General features: G+C 39.5%; 4 protein-coding genes across 7 annotated transcripts in view; 1 reads left to right on the plus strand and 3 right to left on the minus strand.

Annotated features, from left to right (window-relative positions):
• Positions 1 to 24,942, minus strand: part of eif4e2 (eukaryotic translation initiation factor 4E family member 2) — a 139,607-nt gene that overhangs the window by 34,128 nt on the left and 80,537 nt on the right. The window lies entirely within an intron of this gene.
• Positions 346 to 1,562, minus strand: camk2n1a (calcium/calmodulin-dependent protein kinase II inhibitor 1a). The gene is made up of 2 exons (XM_056260272.1): positions 1,058 to 1,562; positions 346 to 464 (listed from the first exon to the last, which is right to left on the minus strand). Exons 1-2 carry the CDS (start codon positions 1,224 to 1,226, stop codon positions 394 to 396), a joined length of 240 nt encoding a protein of 79 aa, XP_056116247.1. The 5' UTR covers positions 1,227 to 1,562; the 3' UTR covers positions 346 to 393.
• mul1a (mitochondrial E3 ubiquitin protein ligase 1a) lies at positions 12,302 to 15,760 on the minus strand. 4 transcript variants are annotated; one of them, XM_056260192.1, is made up of 5 exons: positions 15,688 to 15,760; positions 14,806 to 14,959; positions 14,421 to 14,508; positions 14,198 to 14,318; positions 12,302 to 13,612 (listed from the first exon to the last, which is right to left on the minus strand). In XM_056260192.1, the coding sequence occupies exons 2-5, from the start codon at positions 14,920 to 14,922 to the stop codon at positions 12,901 to 12,903; spliced, it is 1,038 nt and encodes a 345-aa protein (XP_056116167.1). In that variant the 5' UTR covers positions 14,923 to 14,959; positions 15,688 to 15,760; the 3' UTR covers positions 12,302 to 12,900. The 4 variants fall into 4 exon arrangements, with proteins under 4 accessions (XP_056116167.1, XP_056116163.1, XP_056116157.1 ...); XM_056260188.1 differs by having other exon boundaries at positions 14,806 to 14,962; positions 15,688 to 15,750; XM_056260182.1 differs by having other exon boundaries at positions 14,806 to 14,962; positions 15,701 to 15,729.
• Positions 16,112 to 22,968, plus strand: alg3 (ALG3 alpha-1,3- mannosyltransferase). Its single transcript, XM_056260170.1, has 9 exons — positions 16,112 to 16,336; positions 16,728 to 16,827; positions 19,145 to 19,292; positions 19,699 to 19,859; positions 20,803 to 20,923; positions 21,035 to 21,240; positions 21,574 to 21,649; positions 21,787 to 21,932; positions 22,433 to 22,968. The coding sequence occupies exons 1-9, from the start codon at positions 16,153 to 16,155 to the stop codon at positions 22,599 to 22,601; spliced, it is 1,311 nt and encodes a 436-aa protein (XP_056116145.1). The 5' UTR covers positions 16,112 to 16,152; the 3' UTR covers positions 22,602 to 22,968.

A 24,942-nucleotide genomic window follows, 5' to 3' on the forward strand; every position in this document is an offset into this window, starting at 1 on the left:
ACAGAGTGTAAGATGCGGTTCAGTCTTCGGTTGTTCAACTTTGTGTTGCTTACAGCGCTTTTGGAAGATGATGGTCGTGGAACAATAATGACAAGTCCATCCATCTTTATTCACAGAGCCGCAGCGCGCGCAGCCACCACAGCGTCTCCGACATCTTCCTCAAAGCTTTCATTCGGGTGTCGTTTGTATAGGAGAATTGCCAGCAAACCCCAAAGGAAATTCCTTCTCTCCCTTTTTTAATTCTCGTTTTCCCTTTTTGTTTTTAGCCTCCTCGTGGTTCGAGCGTCGTGCCACCGTCCTCCCATCTCTTTGCAATCTTCTTCACATGCACGACCGACAAGTGCTTCAAATCGGTGATAAAAAATTGAAATGTCTGCAAGGCATCGCGCGGGTTTAAACGCCTGGTGATGATTTGTCGGTCATGCCTTTCAGCACCTCATCTATTCGGTCGTCCTCGATGACCACTGTGAAGAAGAAGAAGATAGACAGCTGATGTTAAGACCCACAATCTTCCATCTGCGTATTTGCGCGCTTTGAAACTGCGCAATTAGACTCAACACATGCAGCACAAACGAATTAAAATGTTAAAATGCATATTAGATGCGTTTTCAAATCAACAATGTAACCTAAATTACGGAAATTTCTCACTCGGGTTGCATTAAATAGCCTATATTGATACATGGAGGAAGACTGATGACAGAATAACATCTTTACATTGAAATGTTTTGGCTTGTTTTGAAGATCTGTCCTAACGTCACCAAATGTTCCAATCGTATAACATGCATTTATATTAATAATTCACTTTAAAATGAGAACTCTATCGTTTGATCGCCTTGATGTTGTTCCAAACCTGTAGCCTATGACTTTTTGTGAACTGTTTTGGACGGTCACCATTGCTTTTTTTCCCCGTGCAATGAAAGTGAATGACCGAAGCTGTCATTCTAACTAACATCTCCTTTTGTTTTGCACATCGATAAGAAAGTGAGTAGCCTAAATTACAGAAGTCTCTGTTCCTTTAACTTCAGTAAGTTATCTTCCATCGGCGTAACATTCTCACCTCTCTTCGCTCTGCCGATCTGTCCAAGTTTTGGAGGTCGTTTCCCTTGCGACGCACCGAAGAACGAGTTGGTGTCCTGCAACCCGCAGCTGAAGGACATCTGACTGACATCGTTGTCCGCTCCGTATCCGTTCATTTTCCCCTCTCCGTACGGCAGAACCTCGGACATGGCTGCTGTGAAGGACGGGCTCGCGACGCAGAAGGCGCTAAAGAACTGAAGTAGGTAGGCAGCTACGGTGGATATGGCAACTATCCCCGCAAAACAAGTGCACTTCTTCTTTTTTTTTTAAGTAGATATCCCCGCGCGTAAATGTCAGACTCCTCGCACCGCCAACTTCCAAGTGACTGGAGTGCTCGGTGCTGAGTGCGTCGTGTTGGGGAGAGCGAGTGAGAGAGAGAGAGCGCGAGGCTGAGTGTACGGCTACACCAGCGGTCAGGTGAAGTTTGCTGTAAGATACGGGAGATCCCGCGATCATAAAGGAAACCCGGGCGGAACAGTGAAGTCATCCATCCGGGCGTGTGTGTGTTTAGGAGAGAGAGAGAGAGAGAGAGAGAGAGAGAGAGAGAGAGAGAGAGAGAGAGAGAGAGAGAGAGAGAGAGAGAGAGAGAGAGAGAGAGAGAGAGAGAGAGAGAGAGAGAGAGATGAGGACTCCAAGAGGCGCAAGGGTGGCCCCATCAGGTGAAAGCTGAGAATGGCGAGAGGAAGCACTGAAGTGATAAAAAGCTAAAAGATAGCTTAATATCGCAAGAAATAGCCGATTTATGGAGCTCAACTTTATACAACAACTTGTATTAACCTATATCTGCTGTTAAATGTGCATTGTTGTCACTGTTTTGCTGCATAGCATGTAGGGCCCTATGTGTAATTTCTCAACTTTTTTTTTTTTTTTAAATAAAGTTCACAATAGTTTTGTCCATGCCTTTATAATTTATTGTTGCTACTTTTTAAACGGATTTTATATAGGACTACTTTGTTTTTGTATACTTTGTAGGCTACACTGTTTTTTATAGCATACACGACTCAGACTTTCAATCCTAACTATGAAAACTCATCGAAATATTAATTGTTACTTTTTTGAAAGCAAAAAGTGAATTAAGCATGAGTCATTTCAATTGTGTGAAAATGATTTTGCCCCAGATAAAGTCTTTGCAAAAGTTAGTGTACCAAAAGTGACAACAGTGTCAGTGAAGAACATGCTTGATGTTTGAAGAAAACAAAAGAAAACTAAGAAGGCATTGGCATAATTTGCAATCAATCTGGTTTTTATTTATTTATTATGCAACAAGTTTGAAATAGCCCTAGTTTGATTCTATATGCCAGCCATAACAATAGGTCAATGAAATGAAGGACCGTTCACACCAAAAACGATAACTATAATGATAATTAGTTTTAATAATAGGCCTAGTTCTAATTCTAAGAATAGGAAAATCATCACGGCTATAACTATAATCCCGGAACGATATCGGAGCATTTAAGGCGACAGACAATAGAAATGAACGTTATCTTCCGATGGTGTGCACAAAGCCTAGTTATCAGTCTTGATGAACGTACATTTTTTCCGTGTCAAGTTTAATATAAATGTTAATAAGAAATGTTCAAAAGAATGCAATTAAACGTGTAATTTGTCTAGGCTCTAGGCTACTATGGTCACATTGATATGGTTTCGTTACTTATAGACAAAGTGAGAAAACTATACGTAAACACTGCTTTGGGTTTGTTCTTTAATAGAGAACCCATCCAAAGCAGTGTTTAGGCTACAGTTTTCTCTTCACGTTGCGAATGAACTCGAACAGTAGCCTCTTTATGTTGTCATCATGTTGCCAATTAATGGCCTTTGACTTATAGTTCCCAATAAATGAAAGTTAAGAAGAATCTGGAAAATGTGTCGTATTGTTTTGGTTCGCTTAGCCCAATTACATTGTGTAGGCTTAGGCTACCTTGGAAATGATGATCACCGTACGACAGTGATGCCTTCTGCTGCTGCTGATGGCGTCATCAGCGCACGTCACATACACGTCGCATGTCCTCGGTCTCCAGATGCCGGATGTTATTCGTCACCGTGGCTCACCTGTTGCCTTTACTTCCTTTCAAGTAAACTTATATATATAGTGCCGGCCCTGAGGCATATTTCAGCACCATGGATAGAGCTCACAAAGGGCCAAAAAATAATTTCAATACAGGATAAATAAACCTCTAGCCTATATTTTACTTTATCCCCTGCAGCATAACAACTATAGGCTCCCCCCCCCCCTCAACTCATGCATTTGATTGTTGGCATGGCAACAGTCCTCAGAAAACTGCAGTTCTCAAAGCTCATTTTCATATCTTCACTGTCCTCCTGAGCAAAAGGATTTTCATAATCTGTGCTGCTCCACTGCTCAAGTAAATGAATGAATGACAGTATGCCCATCCCCACAGACAGGTAATTTGAAAACCAGTGGTCTGGTCTCTGAAATAAACCATATCTTAAGGAATCTACGAAAACCTCCAGAGCTCCAGTGTTGTGCAGCAGATGGGTGAATGTCTGTTTTATTTAGACATTTCAATGTCTAACTTAACTGCTAAACTTAAGGTACTACACTGTGTAGCCTAACTTTTTTTGTTCAAAATTAACTAAATTTAAATAATTATTCAATACACCATCAATCCTTCTTCCAAATACCTGTTTGTGTCTTACCCTGATCCACTATTGTAAGACTATTATAAGTGTTTATATTTTAGAAATGTTGAAATGGTTTCCGCGAGAAATTGTGCACACATACACACTATTGAATACATCTTTACAGATGCTATCTAATTCAGTCACTGACTGTAGTGCATGACTGTAGCTTTAAGCCAGGAGAAGATGTCATCAGGTGGCATCCAACTTTCATGGGGTGTTTCGACCCTGAACCACAACACCCTCCAGTTGGCGGGTCGGCAGTGGTGGCCAGTCACTGCCCACCTCCTCCTGGCCCCCAGCTCAACTCCTCCCTCCTATTCCAGAGCCAGCAAGACACTCTTTCTGCTGCCTCGCCCAACCTACGGACAGCTGCCTTCCTCTCCCTTCCTGCTATACCCAGAGCTGTAAGTGTCTTCCACACAGACTGCGCCGGGAAACCCCTACACCCGACCTCAACCGGGAATAACCAGGTCTGCCACCCTTTGGCCCTGCACTGCTCAACGAGGTCCTGGTCCTCGGTGGCTTTCCGCTCATAGGCCACCTCACACCCGTCTTCCCACGGCACCGTCAGTTCAATTAGGATTATCTTCCTTGCCTCCTCAGACCAAAGGACCATGTCCGGCCTCAGCGATGTTTGCACAACCTGGGGGAAGACTAGTTTCCTTCCCAGGTCCACCATCATCTCCCAGGATTGTGCTGCTTGCAAGAGGCTCTTTTTCCTCCTCTTGGGGGGTGGTGGTTTCTCCCCTTCTCTAATGAACTGAATGATTGTTGCCGGCCTTGTACTGTTCTGGCGCTTTCTCTGCCTCTCCCGCTCCAAGATGTCAGCCAGTTCACCGAGAACCTTGTCATGGCGCCACCTGTATCTTCCTTGGCTAAGAGCTGTTTTGCATCCTGCCAGTATGTGCGCCATTGTTCCCCTCCCTCCGCATAGCCTACACAATGGGTCCTCCCTCATTCCCCACCTGTGGAGGTTTGTTGGTGATGGAAGGGTGTCGTAAACTGAACGGAGCAGGAAGGAGATGCGAAAGGGCTCCAGTCTCCAGATCTCAGGCCACGTGATCTTCCACTTCGGCAGGTCCCACTTTGTCCAGGCACCTTGTGCTCCAAGTTCGACGGCCCTAGACCTGCGCCTTTCTTCCTCCAGGTGTCGGACCTCGGCTTGAATCATGTCCCTCCTCTGCCTTGGGTCTGCTTTACCCCACTGCTGGAAGTGTGTGGACCCGAGTCCTTGCCTCCCTACGCATGGGTTCCCGATGATGTCCTTCAGCTTCAATGCGCTTTCTGCTTGCGCCACTGATGTGTCAGCCGCCCATTTGCGTCCTGATCTCGTAGTGACGCCTGCTTCTCTGACTTTTTCATCAGTGGAGTCTTGGTACATCATCACGACCCGGCACTTTGCCACCTTGAACTCTTCCACCACTGATGATAGGGGTAGCTGTACCTGACCAGACCTGGTGTAAAGCCCTACTGACGTGAAGCTTGGTGGGATTCCGAGCCACTTGCGAAGGTGTTTGTTCACTCGCCTCTTGACTCCTTCCACTGCTGTCATAGGTACTTCATAAAGTGTCAGTAGCCACATGAGTCGTGGTAACAGACCGTGCTGGAAGAGCCAAGTCTTGAACTTTCCTTGTAGTCCTGACCCCTCGATCTTACTCAGCCATGCATCTGCCTGTTTCTCTGTCCTAGAAATGTTGCATCTGTTGGTCAGGGATGCATCGTACCATTTCCCTAGGCACTTAATTGGGTTTTCCTCAATTGATGGAATCATCTCCCATCAATTGTCATTCCACATATAACTCTTGTCATATCCGCTAATAGAGAAAAGTTGCTCCAGCTACTTTGACGCCTGTGTGGTGTGGGATTGAGGTTAGTTGTCACAACAAGCGAAAAAGGTTGACATAAAGCACGCTGAATCTCGAAACCTCTGTGGAATCACCCGTTTTAAAATAGAACAGAGGAGAGACTGCTGACAAAAAGAGAACGCTACAGAGCAATAGAATAAAACGAAAATCAACATTGACTTGGATTTTCGGAGATGGCAAGAACTGAGGGGTTTGAACTGTTGTAAAAGCGACGCAGAGACGGTGGTTTTAGTACTCAGCGGTGAGTGAGGTATTTTATTGAGCAGATAAACTGCCATAGAGAGTTCATTGTAAAGCATTATCTATTGTGAAGGGGAGAGCGAGAGCCGAAGTACATATGTTCTTCCGCAAAATGCATGCAGTTAGTTTTTTTAACCCGCTAGAGTTGCATATTGTGCTTTTAAAAAGCTTTGAAAACAGTTTAAAGTGTCTATGTCAGGTTACATTTTTTTTTTTTAGATAAATAAGGGTTCTATTCAAGTATGGAGAGTTTTGAGTCTGAGCAGATCCAAAATCCTCCCACAGCCATACACTTTTGAGCCTCCCAGGCGTGAGACAGATGAGGAGGCAAACAGAAATTTAAATAATTCCTATCGAAGAAACATAAATATCTGGTGAAGATAACCAGTGGAGAGTTGGGCAGGTGTATATCATAACTTAGAGGTGGAACGGTACATGTATTCGTATTGAACCGAAACGGTACAGGCGTCACGGTTCGGTCCATGAATACACGAGTATAAAAATAAATAAAACTAGCGTGCAAATTAATTAATGCGGAACTACTGTTAGATACGCGGGTTGTTGGTGTTGGTGTGTGAGAGAGAGAGACGCGAGAGAGAGAGACAGAGACACGCGAGAGAGAGAGAGAGAGAGAGAGAGAGACACGCGAGAGAGAGAGAGAGACAGACAGACAGACAGACACGCGGGCGCGATCGAACAGTGGAAACATAAAAACTGGAAGAAATGTGCGCTGCAAATGACCGAAGTCTTGGACACCAAAGCAGCACTGAAGTCAGCGCGTTTGGTCCGAACAAAGTTGACCCAGGCACGGAACACAGACCTGCTTTTTGGGAAAAAGTGGACTCTGTGACCGGTTTTAACTGTGTTTCACCATTGTGAAAATACGCCTGCGTATACCTAACTAACTCCCTAACTTAAATAGCTAACTAAATAAATAAATGTCCTAATCACTAATTCTCTCGCTCTATCACTCGTACAATTATCAACACAGCTCACAAACTCACTTTCTCAGCGCCCTGGGAGACGTCTCCCTCTTGTGACGTCAAGCGATCCGTTTGGGCGGAGGAGCAGTTTTAAGTGAGTACTGAAAATAATGAACTTTTTCATCTTATATTCTGCCTTTAGGTATCGAAAATCATACAAAACAATACAACAACTTGTCAAACGTGTATTTCCCCTAACTATTTTGTGTTAATCATAATTACAAATTTAACCTGACAAACGCACTTTAAACTATTACGTTTAAAGGGCCAGTTCACCCAAAAATGAAAATTCTGTCATCATTTATTCACCCTATCATTATTCACTCCAAACTATCTCTTTATGAACTTTTTGGAGCATCAAAGTGGTAGTTGCATATGAAGGGGTTGGATCAAACACTGATGTGTAAGTTAATGAAAGTTTGTATGTAAATAAAAGCCTAAATTAAATCTATTCATCATATAACGCAATTGAGTCTCTTCAAAAAATGAAGAACCGCTCAATTCATATGGATTAGTATTATGATCTCTTTATAAACTTTTTTGAAGTGTCAAAGTGGTAGTTGCGTAGCTGTCAATGGAGGGACAGAAAGCTCTCAGATTTGATCAAAAGCATCTTCATTTGTGTTCTGAAGACGAATGAAAGTCTTACAAAAGTCTAAATGACATGAGGGTGAGTAATTAATGACAGAATTTTCATTTTTGGGTGAAAAATTCCCTTTAAGTTAGTTTGAGGCTGGATCGTCATTTTTCTATGGCCTATGGAAGTGTGGAGAAATTTGTCTTCAGTTAACTCTTTGTCAGCTAATTGAACTTCAACTTTGATTCCTGATCTTCATTGAGCAAATTGGTCTCTTTATGTGGTTTAACTGTAATTTCCCTACAGTAGACTGTCAATGGACAGAAATCTCTCAGATTTCATTAAAATATCATCAGTTGTGTTCCAAAGATGAACGAAAGTCTTACGGGTTTGGATTGACACGAGGGTGGGTAATTAATAACAACATTTTCATTTTTTGGGTGACTAATCCTTTAATAATGTTCTTCTTCTCACACCACAGCAATGCATATTAGTGAAATAATTACAACAGCATAATGTTCTAAATCACTTGATCTATCATTTATTGCACCTTTCTTTCTTTCTTTCTTTCTTTCTTTCTTTCTTTCTTTCTTTCTTTCTTTCTTTCTTTCTTTCTTTCTTTCTTTCTTTCTTTCTTTCTTTCGTCCTTGGTCTTCATGTGTTGTGAGCATTGCATTTTGAAATCACAGAAGTGGGCTGTGTGTGTGTAAGTGTGCACTGAGAGAAGTGTTTGTGGTCACACTGGCCTCTGCTGACTCATGCAACGTAACTGCTGACTCACTAGCAGGGGAAAAAACACAAAATCCTGAGTCAAATGAAAAAGTGAAAGCAAAAAGGAGGTTTTAAGGGATGGGTGATAAAATGTACAGATGTAGTGCATATGTGAGAACAGAATATATGCACCTACTTTTCAGTTGCTATGGTCAGCAAGCCACTGGTTAAGAATAATTCAATTTTTCAGTTATGGTGCAATTTCCACCACAATAAATAGTTTTGCCAAGGCAAAGTTTTTCCAAAAGTTAGTGTATTTACACAGGGCAGGCAACAGCAATGTCAGGAAAGAGCATGCCTAAAATGAGACGTGAAGTGTGATCAGTGAAGAAAACAAAAGATATTATTTGAAAATGTTCAGATATTGTATTTAGCATACATAAAATGCTGTCTACAAAATTATGAAAATAGGCTACATGTTAACCGGTCAAAAGGGGTCAGTACCATTGTCTTTATTTTTTTCCTTTTTTGTGAAAGAAGGATATTAAATTGATCAAAAGTGACAGTAAACACATTTTTTATTTATAATAACTATTTTTATTTCAAAGAAATGCTGTTCTTTTAAACGTTCTATTCATCAAAGAATCCTAAAAAAAATGTACCACTGTTTCCACCGAAATATTAAGCAGCACAATTTTCAACATCGATAATAATAATAATTAAAGCTGCAAGCAGCGATGAAAGGGCCCTCGCACCCGTGCCACCGCCACCCGGTGGCTTTAGGAAGACAGAGCACGGTGGGCAGTATGTAAATATAGGGGGAATATGTTAAAGTAATTTGCCCCACCCAATTCTGAAACCCACATCACATGTACATTTTCACCACTTCTGAAGTGTGTGCAAAGTTTCATTAGTTTTCGAGCATGTTTAAGCCGGAGGACTATGTCAAAGTCATTTATTTTTATCACACTTCCTGCTACCAGCAGGTGGCGCTATTACAATAATCTAATATGAGGATGGTCATGTGTTCAGGACAGGACTCTTATCACACATGTGAAGTTTGGGGCAGATCGGACATTGTATGCCTGAGTTACTGCAGGCTGTCTGTGGTTGCCTAGCAACATCGGAACTGCATCATTTACACAGAAGTTATCTGATGATGCATATTTCACCCAGAGGCTGAAATTGGATTTGCACATCTACATTTTTGTCAGGCCGCCGAGGTCACATCCTTCGACGAAAACTCTAGATCTTCGCAATTTAACGTCGCAAAGGCCTTAAGATTAGACTGACAAAATATTATGTGGATCTGATTTAATCTCTAGGAGGAGTTCGTTAAAGTACAACATCAGGAAATTACGAAAAATGCACAAAATCTAGGAGGAAGTTCAAAATAGCTCACTTCCTGTTGTGTTTAGGGCTATGCTCCAAGAGACTTTTTTGTAGGTATTGGGTCATTACATGTATGTACCAAATTTCATACCTGTACGTGAAACGTAGAGCCGGGGCAAAATCTGGGGGCAATAATTTACCGAATTTGCCCCACCCAATTTTGAAAACCATATCACACGTAAATTTTCACCACTTCTGAAGCGTGTGCCTCTCACCATCGGTGCTCGGGCCCTAATAATAAACAGAGCAAAAACAATAGGGTCCTCTCACCATCGGTGCTCGGGCCCTAAATATTTCTGAGCACCTAATCAGCATTTTAGGAATGATTTCTGAAGGATCATGTGACACTAAAGACTGAAGTTATTACTAATTATGCTGAACATTCAGCTTTGCCATCACAGGAATAAATGACATTTTTAAATATATTCAAATAGAAAACAGTTATTTTAACTCATAATAATATTTCACAATATTACGGTATAATTGGTGTGCACAAAACACTCAAAAACATTAACAAATCTTACTAACTGCAAACTTTTGAACGGTATTGTATGTGAAAATCATCAGATATTTTTTGTAAAAGGTTTCCAAGGCAAATAAAAAAATCCCTGAGACATAACAATACCTGGAGTTGAAATAAAAGTGAGAACAACCTTGCCAGTTTCGCTCAACTGGCTCAAATGTGAGAGGGTTGGCTCTGGAAGACAGAGTAGCAATGTAATTGGCACCAGCTGATGAGTGTCTTTGAGAATGTGTTGCCCAGTTCACCGTATTTTTCACACACACCCACACATTCTTCCCTCTGGAGCTTTTAGTCAAAAACACTAAAGCAGGAGCATGATATACAGACAGCCTGTTTAAGCCTGTGGCACAGAAGCAGGTCACTGGAGATGAGATGAGAACAGCTGGCACACAGATATCCCTCCAGGGGTCCAGGAGTCACACTGAGAAGCATAAGGAGTTACGTGGCTGGGAAAATGCCATCATGTTTTTTTTTTTTTTTACTCAATGTGAAATTCTCTCTGAGCTTTTGTGCTCCTGTCACATCATCTTTGAGTGTGTGCTGTTCTTGTCTTGTCAGCTACTGTAGAGTTCATGATGTTTCATTAACAAAGTTCGGGAGGAGCACGTTCAAATAATCTATCCAATCAACTCGTCATCAGCAATTACCACATCCACGTCTATCCTATCAGCATTTGATAAGAATTTGATAGAATTTGATTTCAACAGAAATATATAGTGTTAATCATAATATGGTGTAGGCCTATAAAATACCTTGGCATTACCATCCAGTTCCACCATTCTACCACAGTACCACCACAAACCATTTTCAATAGTTTTAGTTAACAATATCAACACTGGAATATACCATCCCAGACAGCAAGATAGTGTCGGCCCATATCCGGCCCACATCTAGGCGTGTGGAATCCACATGTACCAGATATGGGGTGGATTTGGCCAGACTATTTGTTGCTGTATGGTGGATACCATAGAGGCAAAAGCTACCTCATATCTCAAAGCACATAACATTACAATATAATGAACAAAAAAAACAACATAAAGAACACTGACCTGTACCTCCTGACTGCTGCGGGTTCATTTCAGTGTTGATAGTGTTGCCATTGAAACACATACATTTCCATAAAACTCTGAGTGACGTCACAGGTTTCCATCTTCCAAATGTTATGACGTGAACGCGCAGCATAAGCTTGTTGTTTTGATTCAGGGGGAACTGTAAAAGGTGGCTGCTGTTTTGGTGCTCGGTGACTGACGTCTGTCTAACTGCATAGCATGAAACGCGCTGAAGACGCTGATGTTTGTGTGAGCAGGGTGTGCGGCGGTATGAAAATACATATGTTGACAGGCAGACATCGTATCATTGCATTCGGACCGGCCACTCGTACTCCCATACCTGATTTATATTTTACAGTCACTGTTTTGCGTACACAATTTCAATTTGAAAATCGCTAGTAGTAAACAGCCTGTTTTCATTAGAAGCTCGGCCCCTCTCTCCCAAAACTCATAATCTAGCACAGTTGTATAGTTGGTAGAATGAAAAATACTTCAATACAAGCATTTCAATCAAATACAGTCTATACAATATGTTAAACCGCGGGGAAAAATCTACCCGCGGCAAAAGTTTAAAAGTACCGGTAGCTCAGTTCCGTGGGAAAACGTGAACTTGGCAACCCTGGTCATCAAAGTACTTCTCCCTAGTCAATTCTGCATGTTTTACTTGTGAAATTGATCATGTTTTCAAATTCTCTATAAATGAATGAACAGAGTTAACTCTAATGGAAAAGAGTGAGATGCAGAGGATGCATGCCAACCAAGCTTTTTAAATTCTTTTTTAAAATTCGTTTTGATTTATGCAAATACTTTTTCTTCACTTGTCCAGAGTCTGACACTCTTTTGCCCACTAGTGGTTGAATATAAAATGTCAAGCGCTGCTGGTAAATGCATCATCAGAAGTTTAGCTTGACCTTGATGAAGTTTTTTTTATTTTATTTTTTATATTAATTCCGCATCTCATTTACTTGCATTTAAGAGAGAAGACAGAGGGAGAGGGGGAGGCTGTTGTGGGTGATTTACACGGGTTACGCGTGTAACAGGATCACAGCAGCTGTTGCATAAGAACCTTGAAAGATTCCTTGCTGGCGAACACACACTCCTCTCTCAGAAGAGAGACTTTCCATGCCATAAGCAGTAAGCACTAATAAATCAGCAATATCACTGAGTGAAGCAACAACTGAGTTATTTATGCGTTAGAATCTGTATGTGAAAACTCCAAATAATGCTGGAGCAGAAGAACAACAAGTAAACAAGTGTTTTATTGGTCAAACACAAAGTAACCCAAATCTTTACATGTTGAGCTGAACATTTAGACTCTGGAAATCATCCAAAACCCTCATTCATAAATTAAGGCACTGAGCTAATCATATTAAATAACGTATTATTTTAGGTTTATTTATATGAGCCATTCAATACAGTATTTAACTAGAGTAACCATTTGATGAGTGTAAAACATGGGATGCACTAAAATAATAAACAGGAAGTCAAAGAAATATTCCATTCACACACATCTGCTTTTCAGGATATTCAGTAAAATAACAAAGCATATTTGCTCTGATATTATGCTATTTTATCTCCAACTGTGTAACGATGACCACTTAGTGCTCTGAGAATCTTGACATACATTACCATCACTAAAACGGTGAAACTAAAGTGCGTATCAGGAATCTGTGCGGCTGCTTCCATCGCAGGTGTCCTGTTCACAGTATAACACTTTATTTAAGTTTAAGGCTGTTTCAACATGTAAATCCAGCACAACCGTCCATTTACAGTATAACATTAAACCATGTTTAGTTGTTTGAAATTTGCTCAATGCATTAGATAGTTCTAGATCAGTCTCTCAGGCCTGGTATAAAGGCACGACTCGTTGGATGTTCTGTCTGCAGATGGGACAGTTGGGTTGTGGCAAGGCCTGATAGCAGCGGAAACAGCAGCACACGTGACCGCAGTCCAGCAGCACGCAGCTTCGTGGATTACTCAGGCATATCACACACGCATTCTCCGGAATATCCATGCCGTTCTCCTCCTCCCCTCTTTCTCCCATCAGTTCAAAGTCCCTCCTCATGTTCTCTTGCTCCCAGCGCAGCTTGAGTTGCTGGTAGTACCTGCGTCCCGCCCACATCAGCACGGCTACACCCGCCAATGCGCAAATACACGCCAGCACCCTCCACACCTCCGCCTGCCCTTCCTGCTCCCGCAGCAGAGTCTCAAAGTCCGAAGTGCACAGGAAGTACTCGGAGCCGTCGGTGGGTGGGCGGAGTTTAGGGAGGCGGTCCGTGTCCAGGATGAGCTCGCCCACTGCGGTTAAGGATGCGCCCACCTTCAGCATCTCCTCTGTTTCAAGTTGACCTTTGGGCTTCTCTCCGCTCAGGTACTGACCTATCAGGTCCGTGAAGCCATAACTGGCCTGGTGGAACTTCTCGTGGGTGATTTCCATGTTGGGACCCGTGGCCTCCAGGGGGCAGAGCACCCGCACAAACGCCTTGTTCACACCCAGCAGGTTAAAAGGCACAGCATTCACGCGCTGGTGAATCAAACGCTCGCTGTCTGTCCTGAAGGATGAGATTTGTGTTTGAGAATTGCCATGTTAGACTGACGTATATAACACTCGTTCATAAGTTTGGGGTCGGTACGATTTTTAAAATGTTTTTGAAAGAAGTCTCTTATGCTCACCAAGGCTGTATTTATTTGATCACAAAATACAGTGAGACTGTAATATTGTGAAATATTATTAGAATTTAAAATAACTGTTTTCTATTTTAATATGTAATAAAATGTAATTTATTCCTGTGATGCAAAGTAGAATTTTCAGCATCATTACTCCAGTCTTCAGTGTCACATGATCCTTCAGAAATCATTCTAATATGCTGATTCAGTGCTAAAAAAACATTTATTTTTATTATAAATATTGAAAACAGTTATGATGCTTAATTTTTTGTGAAAAACTGGACTTTTTTCAGGATTCTATGATCTTTAAATAATTTGTTAACATTATAAATGCCTTTACTGTACTTTTGATGCATCCTTGCTGAATAAAAGGATTAATTTGTTTTTATAAAAGATACATCTAAAACCTTGCTGACCCCAAACCTTTGATCGGTGATGTATATTTATAACAGCAAGAGACCAGGTTTTACCAGGTGCGCGCTAAACTGTTCCACACAAGCTTGTGTTCTCGGAGGAGCAGTTTCTGGATGACACCAACACTGCCTTCTTGAAACTGACTCCTTAATGGTTCCCCTACAGGCTGAACTGTACCTACAGAGAAAGAAAGACAGAAAGCAAATCAGTGGAATTGAAAGAGAAACAAAGTTATCTTCTTCACATCAGCTGAGACTCATGGTGAAAAATATAGGTTACCCTCGATGACCACATACTGCAGACATTTCCCCGGTGAGGCATTTAAAAGATCTGTTAACTTCTCATCCAGTGGCAGAACTGGAGCTTCCTAACATTAAAAAACAAATGAGTTTTTTTTAGGAACTATATTTCTATTTCTCATACTCTTTCACTTCCTGTAGCACACTTTTAATCCAAATCACTAATTACATATACTATCTGGCTTCAATACAAAATTAAGCTTCATTAACAGTATTGTGATCCTATCTATCTATCTCTATCTATCTATCTATCTATCTATCTATCTATCTATCTATCTATCTATCTATCTATCTATCTATCTATCTGTTATTTGAGTTACAAAGCTGTCTTGATTATCATTATTGCATTGCTACTCAGTACTCACGTTAAGCTTGCCCACAGTTTTGCTTTTCTTCCTGTAGATGTAATAAAACAGACCAGAGAGAGCTACACTTGAACCCAAACACACAATCTCCAGTGTCCGGATGGGGAAATCCTCCATCTTCCACCTCGCCCTCTTCCTCTTCCTCTTCTCTAGACTACTGAACACAGTCAAATAATAGTGAACAGATGTAAGCATCAAGATGAATAAAAATATTAATGCTGATTTGATTATGGATTCATTTTCTGGTGGTTGTTAGGCATTGACAGGGTGTTCTGGCTGTCATTGATGGATGGATAAATAAAAAAAAGGAATAATGAGAGAGACTTCAGAGAGCCTTGTATGTCTATGTTTACATTAGAATTGACGGACCCCACCATATACCATTTCGGAACTATAGTCATCCCTGATTGGTCTTAACCCTAGTGACGGGTAGGTTTAGGGGCGGGGTTAGGGGTAGGCCATCGTCCCTGATTGGTCTTAACCCCAGTGACGGGGAGGTTTAGGGGCGGGGTTAGGGGTAGGCCATCGTGGGGTCCGGATAACAGGAAAGTACCGAATTGACAGTTGCGCCTGTTAAACATTCCAACAATGTAAGTCCATGGGAATTTGGGGTGTTTTTTTTTTTAAATCGTCGATAAAACCGACATAAAAACACTTCCACACCTCCACAATAATATTAACATAACAATAACAACAGTTCTCCAAACATGGTGAATCATTTGTTGGCTGTCAAAATGAAATGTGTGACCCATAAATGACCTTTAAAGAATTTAATCCAATGCTTTGACCACTATTACATATGTACATGCTCATAAACAAATATTAAAGTTCTATCTGAAACAACAGAAATGAACATGGCGTGAATAAGGAGCAGAACATCACCTTTATCACTCACACGATCCTCCTGAAGTCATTACCGGAAACGATGTTGTTTGGATCACGTGGTACGTCAACGTGGGTAGCTGTGAAATTTGCCTGACTGAATCTGGTGACACAACTTTACGCAGCCAAACACATTTGAACATATACTTGATGTTATAATTATAAGTTTGTTGTTTATTGGTTTGTCCTCTGCAGCTTTCCTTTAATAGAAATTGCATTGGAATGTCATTTAAATATTTTAAGCGAACATAATTAAAAAATAAGTTTAAATAAATATATTTGTATACATATAAATACATATATTGACCATACATAAATAAATAAATAAATAAAAACAACATATATAGGTTTTTTTTAATGGCATTTTTTTGCTGCCTTAGTGACTTTTAATTTGCAAATCAGTATTTCCGATTTCGACACGCGTTTGTTGAAATCGCTGACGCTGACTTCACCAAGGCGGCCAACATGGCAGCAGGAAAGAAAAAATCATCTAACGTTACTCTTCCATCAAGATTTAAAAAAACGCTTTCCTCCATATGGCAGGACAAACACATGGTGTTGTTCAAAGCAGAGTACACGTTCTTGATCACGGCCGTACTTTGGCTCCTGGAAATTGTGATTAACATATGGGTGATCCAAAGAGTTGCATGTAAGTGCATTAAAAATCAATCACTGACATGATCTTTGAATAATTATAATAGTCAACAATTCATTGAGGGAACTGCAGACTAAAGAAACAGAGCATCATTCTATTCTGCATAATCTCTTTGTATTCAAATAGGATACTGTACTAGTGCATGCTGTTAATGCAATTGTTTATTAGTTTATTTCTGAACAGTTACATTTACGTTCCAAACTTCCACTATAAAATGTATTAAATTAGTGTTGTTTATTTCGGAAGGGAGCACGTGAAGTGACGAGAGAGCTCGAGTCACGCGCACCATAAAGCCAAAATGACTGAACACAGCAAAGTAATGCCGCTTAAAAGACAAGTGCTATCCTGATTCCTCTGTCTAATGATGTAAATGTTGTGTGTGTAGATACAGAGATTGACTGGAAGGCGTACATGGATGAGGTGGAGGGCGTTATTAACGGCACATATGACTACACACAGCTGAAGGGCGACACGGGACCGCTGGTGTAAGTGTCAACATAAATATAGCTATACCATAAGAGTTGGAAAAATATTATGGCAAAGTTATGTAATTTATACATGCTATATATTTAATACATTCTCATTTTGTTTCCCACTACAGATAACAATATATTAATATGTCGAATTCCAAAAATTCAGCATATTTCACAATTGTTCAGAATGGCAATAAAGGGATAGTTCACCCAAAAATGATAATTCTGTCATCTACTCGCCCTGAAGTTGTTCCAAACCTGTATGAATTTTTTTCTTCTGCTGAAAAATTATATTTTATAGAGTGTCAGTAACCAAACAATTGATGTAAGTTACCCCATTGACTTCCATATTATATTTCCATATTATTGAAGTCAATTGGGCATATCAATTGGTTTTGTTATGGACATTCTTCAAAATATCTTCTTTGTGTTCAGCAGAAGAAAGAAATTAATCAGGTTTGGAACAACTTCAGGGTGAGTAGATGACAGAATTTACATTTTTGGATGAACTATTTCTTTAATGAGGCTAGAATACACTACGCAACTTTTAAAATCTGAATAGATTTTAAAACACTTGGCATGAAACGATTTGGCCGACTTTAAATGTTTACAGAAGAAAAACTGGGCATCATACATACACTAAACAACTGAGAATTACACACTACAAGGCTTTCAAGTAGATCCAAACTCATGTAGAAACATGTGCCTTATAGCTAGGAGATGCGTGGGAATTTGGGAAATGAAAACAATGGGTCTCATTCATGAAACATTCGTAAATATGCGAGTGATTTGCGCGTAGAGACCTTCCCGAAAACTCTTCTCCTGATTCACAAATACTTCGTAAACGTCAGATGTGATAGTGAAATGTGTGTGTGTTAATGAATTCCAATCAGTCGTAAATGGGATGCGCGTGCACGTTCATTCTCAATTACCATAAATCCCGCCCATTAAATCCGACTGACAACTATATATGGGCATCATATTATGACATGAATGCAAAAAAAAAATTTCTCAGATGCAGAAATTGAAGTTTTATTATCAGAAGTTCATTCAAAACGCCACATTTTATTTTCAAGCGTACATAGTGGCGTATCGGGTCCTAAAAAAAAGGAAGCTTGGCAGGATATTACAGATGCAGTTAATGGAGTTTCATCTGTTAATCGAACATTCCCAGAAGTGAGAAGAAAATGGTTCGACATTAAGCTTGAGAGCAAAAAACGAATTAGTTCACTTCGGAAAAATAGTATTCAAACTGGAGAAGGACCACCATCGCAGATGCTATTACTGGCTCTCATAATAAGAAAAACTGTATGTAATTACTATATATAATATTTTTTCAAAATGCTGTGCAAATATGTACCCGATTAAGGTGAATTAAAATGCAGCCTTATTAATGAGCAAAACGTTTGGGTGTTAAGCGCACTATTTACGCGTGGCTGGGAGCAGGTGTAGATTTCTTGTGTACCAACTAACATTTGGAAAATACGAAAATTTTAATGAATCCGAAAATTTACGCCAGAACCACTTTACACACGATTTACACAAAAATTCGTTCTGCTAGTGTTTCATGAATGAGACCCAATGTGTTTCTAGCCTGGGAAAACCCAGACAACTTCCGGCAAATTTAGATTTGCTCTGAAAGTGAGTCTGGCAAAGAGCTCATTCAAGCTCATTTCCAATCCGTCGAAATCGAGGCACCAATCAGAAACGTTGGCTTTACACGATGACGACAGCGCTGGGATTTTGAAGCAGATTTTGTAGCCTACATTACAAAGATGGATGCCGCCGTCGAACATCACTCGTTCAAATCAGCTATAAGCGATTTGAACGTTTCCTTTTAGTTAAAAACCGAGCAAAGAACAACACACGGAGATGTTTCTCCGCCGCTCTGCATACGTCTTCTCCTTCATCGCTCTGATTGGTTTTAGGTCTATCCGCGACGTCCGTTGGTGACGCCCCTCTGGAAATGATTTGTCTATAACGCTTTGCCAGACCATAACTCAGTTACAACTGAGAATGGTCTGGTTTTAACCAGGCTAATGTGTTTCTAAAATCACTTCAAAATATTGAACATGTTTGTTATCGTCCGACTGTGCCCATCATATACTAGATGATTTTCTGCAAAATCTGTCAACTCTGACTGACCAAAATCTGCAAGACTGGCTTTGACTTTCAGGAACTAGCATTGACTCGGGGCAAAAGTCATGTAGTGTATTCCAGCCTTTAGATGTCCAGTAGTCTACTTGTTCTTGTACACCTCTGGGAATGACATATTAAATGGAAACCTTTCCACTGATCATTTGCTGGATTGTATGTATTTGTGTTTCAGGTATCCAGCCGGTTTTGTGTATATATTCACAGGGCTGTATTATCTTACTGATCATGGACAGAATATTCGTTTGGGTCAGTACGTGTTCGCTGTGTTCTACCTCATCACTCTCCTTCTTGTGTTCCGCATTTACCATCACACCAAAAAGGTAAGAAGAACCCCATATTAAACAAATCCATGTAATTTACCATTATGCATAATTCTATCCAGTCATCTTTTCTTCTTTTTTTTTTTTTACCCAAGAATAGCCAGGATATTTTCACATTGAATTTGAAGTGTACATGCTACCATTCAAATGTTTGGTGTCAGTAAGATTTCTAGTTTGAAAGAAATGAATGCAACACCATAACTAAACAAATTTTGCAAGACTTGAACCTCTGAATTCAAGCATAAGCAACTACTCATTACCACTTAAAATGATAAAAACCTTACTAATATTTCAATACATTGCTGATTTCTAGTTTATTATGATTTTTTGAAATTTACAGAAGATTGCTTTCATTGTTCTGAATTTGTCTGTCTTATTAAGTGCTTGTACGTTTATTCTTCTCTAGGTTCCTCCCTATGTGTTCTTCTTCATCTGCTGTGCTTCGTATCGGATTCACTCCATCTTCATCTTGCGTCTCTTTAATGATCCGGTGGCCATGATGCTGTTATTTGGAGCCATCAATCTCTTCCTGGACGGCCGCTGGACTCTAGGATGTGCCCTTTACAGGCAAGTAGAAACAACTTCTTCATTCTACATAGTATTTTTTTTTTTTTTTTTTTTTTTAAGTTGTCAGTCAATGGCAGCATTTTTGTATGTAACTGAACATGCAGTGTATCACAGGAAAGAACAGAGCTTCTGCTTTTTAACAAAACAAAAAAAGCTGAGAAAATCGCGTTTTTGTCAGAGACTACGCCTGGATCAGATTCAGAACGATGATCAAAAGATAGATGGAGTAAATCACTTCCATCAACACCCCAAAGCTTCACAGTCCTAAATCTCGTCCTGGGTCGACATTTCATTCTGTAACATTAGGCAGTTTTGATTTATATGCTGTTTAATGTTTGATGAACACGTATTTTACATTTGCATAAGCAATGCTTCTATCACTTATCTCTGCTTCTTTTTCACCTGTGTTTTGATCCGGAGATTCTGTACTTGTTCAGATGATGTGTAATAGCGCCCCCTACCATATAACAGTGAAAACATGTATTGCAGGAAATTTTTGTCAATGGCGGAGAGTTAAAATGCTACATGTCATGTGTGTAACATGGCTGTTTGCATCAGTAAAAGGTCTGCAAAGTTAAAAAAATCGAAGTGCACAATAAATGGAGTTATTTTCTCCTAAAAGAAAGAACCGATTCTGAACTGCCTGAAAGGCAGTAAGTAAGTAGTAGGTGATGCTGCAATGTACATTATGAGAAAATTAAACTGTTTTTTGACCTTGAATACATGTAAACCGATTGTAGGAGACCTCCAAAACAAAATTAGGAGCCTTTAAAATTGCATAATGGGTGACACTTTAACATTAACTCCTGTTTTCCACTACTGCTATTACAATATTTTGATGCCTGATCAAAACTACAGACGAATAATTATTGTTTAATATATGACTCGTCATTTCAGTGATGTGTGTGCATTTAAAGTAAATATTTCTCTGTTCTATGGACAGTTTAGCTGTGTCTGTGAAGATGAACGTTCTGCTCTTCGCTCCTGGTCTCCTCTTCCTTCTCTTGAGTGAGTTCGGTCTATGGAAAACTTTACCCAAGCTCACTCTCTGTGCTGTCATTCAGGTTAGACACACATAAGTAAACACATTCACTTATTTATTAAGTGATTCAAATGTCTTTTTGCCGTTTCACACCAACTTTTCATGTACCACTCTTTTTCTCCCTTTCTAACAGCTGTTACTGGGACTGCCGTTCCTCTTGGTGAACCCTCTCGGGTATGTTAGCCGGGCCTTTGACCTGGGCAGGCAGTTTCTGTTTAAGTGGACCGTGAACTGGCGTTTTCTTCCCGAGGATGTGTTTTTGAGTCGATACTTCCACCTAGTGCTGCTTTTTGCTCACATTACCACATTGCTTCTGTTTGCACTGAAGAGATGGAAGAGGTACGAAAAATCAAGGTCACACTTTACATTAGGTGGATAGTTCACCCAAAAAATGAAAATTCTGTCATCATTTACTCGCCCCCCAAGTTGTCCCAAACCTTTATGAATTTCTTTCTTCTGCTGAACACAAAAGAAGATATTTTGTAGAATGTTGGTAACCAAACCGTTGATTGGCCCCATAGTATTTTCCCCTCATGATTTGTTGAACAAAATCATTATTAGAAGTCTAAGGTCAATATTAAGGCTTTTTAGTAAACTAAATATGCTACAGGTCTGGGAATATGGTTTAAATGAACTGACTGCATCGATTAAAAAAATTTGTGTTCATTACAGGTCTGGAAACAGTATTTGGTCTCTTCTAAAAGATCCATCTGAGAGAAAAGAGACTGCACACAAGCTCGATGCTGATCATATCCTTTTTATGGTTGATTAAATCAAACATATGATTGATTTGTTTAAAATAGTTTGAATATCCCAGGTATTCCTGAAACTTGAATAATTAGACCTAGTTGATAAGATGAAAACCGATCCTTAACCCAGATCTTACAGACAGTTCTGGTTTTGTTCACCTCTAACTTTATCGGCATGTGCTTCAGTAGATCTCTGCATTATCAGTTTTATGTCTGGTACTTCCATACGCTCCCCTACCTTCTGTGGAGTGGAGGAGTCAAGAAGCTTGCCCACCTTCTCAGGTACATACACAGACATGTTCATATGTGTTATTTTTTCCTCATAGAACTTTTAAGTTGTTTGTTCTTGTGTTTGTATATACTCTGATGAGCCAAAACATTATGACCAGTCACAGGTGAAGCAAATAGTGTTGATCATCTCCTAACAAGGCCACATATTGTCTGGGTAAATGAAATGTTAAGCAAACACTCAGTTCTCGTAATCAACGTGTTGGATGCAGGAGAAATGGGCAGGAATAAATATCTGAGTGACTTTGAACAGGGCCAAATTGTTATGTCGTCAAGGCTTTTGGTGATAGGCTGAGAATCCCTGGGTCCGGCCATTCACCTGGATGTAAATTTGACACGTACCACCTACCTAAATATTGTTGCAGATTTGTTATTGTTAGTTCATAATACCTCATGTATTAACTAATGTTAATGTATAGAACCTTATTGTAAATATTATTGTTATCAAACTTTGTCACACACAACTCATCCCTATATATTTCACTCTCTTTTAGTGTGTTGATTTTGGGTCTGATAGAGCTGTCCTGGAACACGTATCCGTCCACCAACTACAGCTCTCTATCGCTGCATGTCTGCCATCTCATCATCCTGCTCTGTTTGTGGCTCAACCCAACCCCAGCTCTTCCGTCTCAGAGGTCAGAGAACAAGGCTAAGCGCCACTGAACCCTGGTGTGACCGGGGCACTCGCTGTACCGGAGTGACATACGGGTGGCCAGGGACCTGTGCCCTGAGTGTGATCAAATCGTATCAAGGGGATTTGTTAATGGAGGTAGTGTGATGTTAATATATGGGGGTACAGAGAGTTTACAATGCTTCTCAGGATTCTTAAGGACTAATGGAGTGCTCTGTCTGGGATGTCGGAGCTGGAAATGTGAATGTTGTGTGGATCTTTATTGGAAGTATAATATAAAAAATATAAAATGAGTATGCAGCATATCAACACTGTTGACCTTTGAGACCTTAATGATCTCTTGTTGTCACCCTTGGATGCATTATAACCAGGTACAAGGGCCTAAAGATGTTATATATATATATATACTATATATAACAAAATATCTGCATTTCAACTGTGACATTAAATTTATTAAATTATGTATCAAATATGAATTCAATTAAAGTGAATTCATAATTATACCTTTATTCAAAGCTATTCAGGGATTTGTCTCCATGTAAAGTTAAACCAAAAAAAAAAAATGAAAAATGTGTTATTTACTCACCCTCATGTAGTTCCAGAACCTGTATGCATTTCTTTCTTCTGTGGGGAAAAAAAACTTTGGGCCCATTGGATTACATTTTATGGACAAAAAAAAAATCTTTTGTGTTCTGCAGAAGAAATAAAGGGTGAGGGTGAGTAAATGATGACAGAAGTGTAATTTTTGATGAAATATCCCTTTAACTGTTTTCCAACCATGCAGAGTTGTGACTGTAAGCTCAACAGGATCACATCCACTAGTTACATGTATAGGGCACAAAGGAACAGCATAGATCTGCTTTTCCATTTCTTTTTAGTTTAAGGCAACCATAAACCTCCAGTAGTGCCTGTGTTTGTTTACTGTCTTGAGCCTTTTTCATTATTTTGTGTTCTTTATGTTTTTTTTTTCTTTTCTAGAGTGAACAGTTAGATGGAGTGCTGAAATGCTTAACATTTTGGGTGTGATTTACATTTTTCTGTGATGAAGAGTGAATGAGTGTTCTTATAAACATCTGTTTGCAGTTGTTTTTTTTATTTTCTTTGCATGAAATACATTTGCTTAATCCAAAGTGTTATCGCTAATCACAATGCAACTGTAGTCCGTGATATTATTCCATTTCCAAGGTTAATGACAGGCTCACAGCTACAAAAGTCTGGGCAAAACCAGGTTGAAGGTACAGTGAACGAATACAGCCCTTACTGTTTGAAATTATACTTGTATCTTAACCTGAAGAAGCATCATTTGGTATCATTCAGAGCATTTTATTGTATAGATTTGTAAGTGATACAAAATAAAAAGTCATAATTTCATAACATTCATTGTATCTCTAATATACTACCATAGTTATCATCCCTTTTTTGCACATGAAAAAATATAGCCCCATGGTTTGCACATTGTTTATGTGGTGTTACCAGAAAACTAACTTTGAAGGAACAAACGAAATGCCTTCATCGAAAATACTTCAAGAAGACTAAAAGCAAGCAGTCGATATAAACAAACAAATGATCCTAAGAAAATGGAATTTACCAATAATTTGACAATCAGTCATTGAAAGAAAAAGGTGGTTTGGAATTGTCCAGTTTAGTCTAAAACTTGATTTAAAAAAACAAACAAACAGATTTATCAGATTCAAGCAGCTGTACACTACCGTTCGAAATTTGGGGTAGGTAAGAAATTTGGGGAAAAGTCTCTTATGTTCACCTAGACTGCATTTATTTGATCAAAAATACAGTAATATTGTGAAATATTACAAATTAAAATTACGTCTTTTTTATATATATTTATATATTAACATGTAATTTATTCCTGTGATTAGTAAAGCTGAATTTTCGGCATTATTACATGCTGAATTGGTGCTCAAGAAACAGTTCTTATTATTATCAGTATTGAAAACAGTTGTGCTGCTTCATATTTGTTTAAAAACTGATGCATTTTTTTTTTAGGATTGATGGATTGAAAGCAAAAGAACAGCATTGATTTGAAATTGAAACATTTTGTAACGTTGTAAATGTCTTTACCGTCACTTTTGATCAATTTGATGCATCCTTGCTGAATAAAAGTATTACATTTAAAAAAAAATAAAAAAAAATCTTACTGACTTCTGAATGGTAGTGTAAATTAAGGCAAGAATGCCTGCTGTTTATGTTGGAGATTGGTTTTATAAAGCATTCAAAACTAGTCATTTTGCTATTGCTAGCATAAAGTGCTGTCAGACCTGCAGTTGATTACGGTGAACTACATTCTACTGCATAATTATACTGACGCCCATAGATTAAGGGAAAGCTTGTACAGTATTGTGGTCTGGGCATGAG

Source organism: Rhinichthys klamathensis, unplaced genomic scaffold, assembly GCF_029890125.1.
Source record: "Rhinichthys klamathensis goyatoka isolate OS25496 unplaced genomic scaffold, OSU_Roscu_1.1 h1tg000008l_1, whole genome shotgun sequence".
NCBI lineage: Eukaryota > Metazoa > Chordata > Actinopteri > Cypriniformes > Leuciscidae > Rhinichthys > Rhinichthys klamathensis.

Coding starts and splice junctions, on each gene's coding strand:
- mul1a (XM_056260192.1), bottom strand. CDS start 14,922: ATGGAGGATTTCCCCATCCGGACACTGGAGATTGTGTGTTTGGGTTCA. Junction 14,509..14,805: donor AAACTGTGGGCAAGCTTAAC/GTGAGTACTGAG, acceptor TTTTAATGTTAG/GAAGCTCCAGTTCTGCCACT. Junction 13,613..14,197: donor AACAGTTTAGCGCGCACCTG/GTAAAACCTGGT, acceptor CTCATCCTTCAG/GACAGACAGCGAGCGTTTGA.
- camk2n1a (XM_056260272.1), bottom strand. CDS start 1,226: ATGTCCGAGGTTCTGCCGTACGGAGAGGGGAAAATGAACGGATACGGA. Junction 465..1,057: donor GATCGGCAGAGCGAAGAGAG/GTGAGAATGTTA, acceptor TCTTCTTCACAG/TGGTCATCGAGGACGACCGA.
- alg3 (XM_056260170.1), top strand. CDS start 16,153: ATGGCAGCAGGAAAGAAAAAATCATCTAACGTTACTCTTCCATCAAGA. Junction 16,337..16,727: donor GGTGATCCAAAGAGTTGCAT/GTAAGTGCATTA, acceptor TTGTGTGTGTAG/ATACAGAGATTGACTGGAAG. Junction 21,933..22,432: donor AAGCTTGCCCACCTTCTCAG/GTACATACACAG, acceptor ACTCTCTTTTAG/TGTGTTGATTTTGGGTCTGA.